This window comes from Sardina pilchardus, chromosome 2 (genome assembly GCF_963854185.1).
Source record: "Sardina pilchardus chromosome 2, fSarPil1.1, whole genome shotgun sequence".
In the NCBI taxonomy this organism is placed as follows: domain Eukaryota; kingdom Metazoa; phylum Chordata; class Actinopteri; order Clupeiformes; family Clupeidae; genus Sardina; species Sardina pilchardus.
Window position 1 is genome coordinate 23,324,907 of NC_084995.1, and position 5,000 is coordinate 23,329,906.

Sequence of the window (5,000 nt, forward strand, 5' to 3'; positions counted from 1 at the left end):
TCATATGAGTGCTATACAAATGTGATTGTGTGGGAGATTTAGACAGTGCTTTAATGGCAGTGTTAAAGCTCTCCCCTTTCTCTCTCGATCTGTGTATTGCTAATCAGTTTTAAAGATGTGTGCGTGCTGGATGCAAGCCATCTGACTAAAGCTTTTTGTTCGTACAGTAGGTCCTACGGACGTACTGTAACTCTGTGGGATTGTGTAATTAGGGTTGAATGAAGTTGTAAACCTCTCTCTCTCTCTCTCTCTCTCTCTCTCCTTACCTGCACAGGTGAGCACTTGCGTATCTGCCCTCAGGGCTACACCTGCTGCACCAGTGAGATGGAGGAGAAGCTGTCCAACCTGAGTCGCGTGGACTTCGAGCGTCTGGTCAAGGAGGAGGGACGCTCGCTGCAGATCACCCTCAACACCCAGTACAAGAGCTTCGACAGTGAGTGGCACACACACACACACACACACACACACACACACACACACACACACACACACACACACACACACACACACACACACACACACACACACACACACACACACACACTTAATGATACATGATGATCCACAGCGTAACTTTTGGGAAATGTTGCTGGACACACTGTTGCAGAGCTGATGCTGTTCAGACAGTCTCCCACTGATTGGGCAGCAGATTTTCACCTGGTGGATTCTGACCACCCATGGGCAGTGTGTTTCCAGGTGCCAGGCACCGTTGCTCAAAAAGCTACCGTTAGAGCCACGGTTATAGAGACAAGCATCAGGCTTTAGAGGGAGTGGGCACAGAGCCATCTCTTTATCTTCACTTGCAGAGGTGATATGGGAGAGTGACCACACTGTCCAGGGAGATAGCAACCATTACAACACCACCGTTATGGGCAAGACTGATCTGACCAATAGCCTGGTGGTGGCTTGATGACTGTTGTTAAATGATTGTGTGTCCAATCGCTCCATCTCTCTCTCTCTCACACTCTCTCTCCCTCTTTCTCTCTTTCAATCACTTTCTCTTTCATTCGCGATGTTGACGACACCACCGTGCTATTAGGAAACCTGAGTCAGGGCTCTCTCTCCTCTCTTCCCACAGCTGTGAGGTGTGAGAGAGTGCAAGTGTTACACAGACAGAGGGAGAGAGTGAGAGAGAGAGAGAGAGAGAGAGGGAGAGAGATAGATAGATAGAGAGAGAGATAGAGAGAGAGGGAGATGTCATCTGCATTACACCATCAGTCCACACAGGGCCCCTCACACAAGGTTGAGAAATGTACGAGCAGAGGGGCAAGGCCAGGAGTCTGGACCGGCCATGCAGGACAGGGTCACTTGGGGACACCAGGGCCAATAGCGAAGGATACAGAGGCCCCTAGGAGCCCGAAGACACGGCGTCCGAGCTGCCAGGGTGGACAAAGTTGACCGAGTTGCTCGAGTATGACGTGATCGAGGACTGGAGTAAGATGGCTAGTTCTTTTTCTCCACTGAGAAACGTACTCCTATAAACCCAATGACCTGATCAGGCCACTGAGGTCTATGGCTCATATTAAGATGCTTTATTATCATGGGCCATTTCAGTTTCATTGCGCTACGGAGCTGCCATTTTGAATAGGGGCTTCCACTATTAACCGTGATAGCGTTCTTGTAGCTTCAAGCGAGAAGCTTGCTGATGCAGACGGACTCGATATGAGAGCGGTAGAGGAACAGAACCCCACACACACACACACACACACCCACACACACACACATCGAAGTGTCTTGAGTCGAGAGATCAAAGCGGCCGTGTCACAGGACGTGACATGACGTGCCGTCGAGCCTCGGTGGTACCGCGGCGCTGTCGTGACTCAGTCTCCGTCGCCGCCTCTGAGCCTGCAGGGGACGCCCATGATGGCTGAAGGGCTGTCTGATGTAGGCCCCCTCACCATCACTGTCAAGCAAGTGATATGGGAGACAGGTTAGTGTCTCTTACCACAGAGGGCATTTGGAGAGGACAACGGAGTTACTGAGCGGCCGCCATCACAGTAGGTAATAAGACGTCTGAACATCAGATAGAGTGAGAGTTGATCTGGAAAACAGATGAGTAGGTGGATATAGAGGAATAGATTGATAGAGTGATACAGAGTGGGAGAGAAAAAGAGGGAGAAGGGAGTGAGAGGGAGGGAGGGAGAGAGAGAGAGAGAGAGAGAGAGAGAGAGAGAGAGAGAGAGAGAGAGAGAGAGAGAGAGAGAGAGAGAGAGAGAGAGAGAGAGAGAGAGAGAGAGAGATGTATCCTGTTGACAGTCATGAGGGTTGTTTTTTTCCTCGTCACACCTCATGAAGCTGCCGTGTTGCCACGGTGATCACCTGGGCTAATGAGCGGCTCACAGGTCACCTGCACCAGCTGCTCCACCTGTCTCCCTGTTCCACTGCAAACACCACACACACACACACACACAGACACACACACAGACACACACACACACACACAGACACACACACGCACACACACACACACACACACACACACACACACACACACACACACACACACACACACACACACACACACACACACACACACACAGTACACACACACACAGACTGATAGTCTCACAACACACTCTCATAATCTTGCCCCAACACACACACACACTTCCTCACCAGACACACACACACACACACACACACATATTGTACACGCAGTTCAATCACAGTTTCAGCTCAGCCGTCTTGCCATATTTCACCCTACGTCAAGTTCAGCTGCCAAAACAGCCCAGAGGCTGTACGAACTAGCCTGCTCCCCCGTCTGTTCCAGAGTCCTAGCGTTAGCCTACGCCGCACGTCAGCACACACAGTTCTGTATCAGAGACACAGTGTGTTTGTTTAGGAAACTCTCAGTTGGTTATGCTACACAGTATGTACTAAATCAGGCCAGCGGATGTTCACTGTGCTCATCAAGGAAACTCTATAAATCGAACAGTGTGTGTGTGTGTGTGTGTGTGTGTGTGTGTGTGTGTGTGTGTGTGTGTGTGTCTGTGTGATTACGTGTACAATGCATGTCCGCGATCATATGCATACGTGTGTCTCGCATGTCCGTCTGCCGTTATGGGCTATTGACCGTGTGTGTGTGTGCTCGCCAGGCCATGTGACGCCACTGAACTGGAGTCAGTCTGTGAGCGCTGTGAGCGTGCTCGGCCGTCTCTCTCCCTCTCTGTTCTGGACACAGTCCTGGCTGGCTTACATAACTCCCTCTCTCTTTACCTCTCCTCCTTTTTTTCTCTGTGTCTGTCTCTCTTTCTTTTCTCCAAGTCCACGACTGTATTTCACTGGCTCCGCGTCGGTCTGCAGTCGTGATTTATTGAGACTTTTGCGGTCAGTCAAAAGTACAGAACGTCTCAGAACGCCTCCCGCTTCAGCTCGACGACTCTGATCCTCCGATGACCTCCCTGACCCCTCTGTCTGTGTTGACCGCTCGCCTCGTCTCGTCTGTATTGTTCTGGAGAGTGGTGTGTTTTTGGCGTCCAGCGTTTTGGTGTCCCTGGCGGTGTGTGTCGAGTCGGAGGACAGAAATAAATCCTGGTCTCGGAAGCTTGGCGGGCTCGGGGAGCCATGGCGTGTCCAGTGGCGTCTTTATGAGGGTCTGTGCGGTGGCCATGGCGATGGTAAAGCGCTCGGGGGAGCTGGTGGCTGTCGAGGAGCCTGCGGCTGGAATTACTGACCTCTCCGACTCCCACACACGCCTGCCTGTGGTGGAGATGCCTTTACACTGATGACTTTCCATGGGCTGGGAGAGGCAGTCACGCGCACACGGGGGGATGGCAGCAGAGTCCTCTCTCTCTCTCTCTCTCTCTCTCTCTTTCTCTCTTTCTTTCTTTCTTTCTATTGTCCTCTCTCTTTCTATCCCTTCTCTCCCTCTATTTCTCTCTGTCTCTGTCCCTGTTGTGCTGTCATATAAGTCTTTCTCTCTCTTTCTCTCTTTCTATTGCTCTCTCTCTTTCTATCCCTCCTCTCCCTTTCTATTTCTCTCTATCTCAGTCCCTGTTGTGCTGCTGTATCAGTCTCTCTCATTCCCTCTCTCTCTCTCTCTCTCTCTCTCTCTCTCTCTCTCTCTGTATCTGTGTCTTTGTCTCTCTGTGTCAAGTTACAGTGTGTCTATGTAGTACTCTATGTAGCCTATGCAGAGAGACTCTGTATATGGACTCTGTTTTTCTGTGTCTCTTTCTACCTGTCAAATTCTGTCTTTCCATGACCCTCTTGACCTTTCTCTCTCTCTCACACACACTCACACACACACACACACACACACACTCTCTACTCTCTCCCTGTCTGTCCTCAGAGTTGTGCATTGGCCTGCCTCCCTGCCTGCCTGCCTGCCTGTCTCCCGGTCCTTGTCTAGCTGGCTGCAGTGTGTTATGGGGCTGGAGGTCTGCTTCTCTGGGTAGATTAGGCACATTTTTCCTGGCTGAGCTGGAGGTCAAGCGCCCGGCGAGGGCAGCAGCAGCAGGCTGGGGACGAGGCCAAGCTAGCACTGGCAGCCCTGACAGGAGAGGAAGGGAGGGAGAGAGGGAGGGAGGGAGAGAGAGGGAGGGAGGGAGAGAGAGGGAGGGGGGCAGTGTAGGGCTCAACTGTGCGACCTGATTTATGCTGGATGTGGCGACATTCTGCTGAGCTGCACAGAACACTCCAGAGATGAGACGAGATGAGAATGAGACAAGACGACGCAGGGAGACTCACACATGATCAAATCACACAGTCTGTCTTGTCTCGTGTTGCACTCGCAAGCTATCCCTCTCTTCCCCCTCACCTCTTTCTCTCTCTCTACCACTTTCCTTTCCTTGAGCCTCTCTCTCTCTCCATCTGTCTATTTGCTCTCTCCGTCCTTCTCTCTCTCTCTCTCTCTCTCTCACACACACACACACACACACACACAGGCACGTACGTACACCATCTCTGTCTCGTATTCTTCTTTCTCATTCTCCCTGGCTTTTATATACAGTGTATTTATGGCCCACTCTTCCTGGTTTTATTGCCAAATAAAGGGGACC

The 5,000-nt window shown here is 51.3% G+C and overlaps 1 protein-coding gene across 1 annotated transcript in view; it reads left to right on the top strand.

Moving 5' to 3' along the window:
* The window catches only part of gpc1b (glypican 1b), an 81,284-nt gene that overhangs the window by 39,944 nt on the left and 36,340 nt on the right, over positions 1 to 5,000 (top strand). Inside the window, exon 3 of the mRNA XM_062522355.1 lies at positions 275 to 433. Within this exon, the coding sequence (XP_062378339.1) occupies positions 275 to 433 (159 nt within the window). The remainder of the gene's footprint in view (positions 1 to 274; positions 434 to 5,000) is intronic.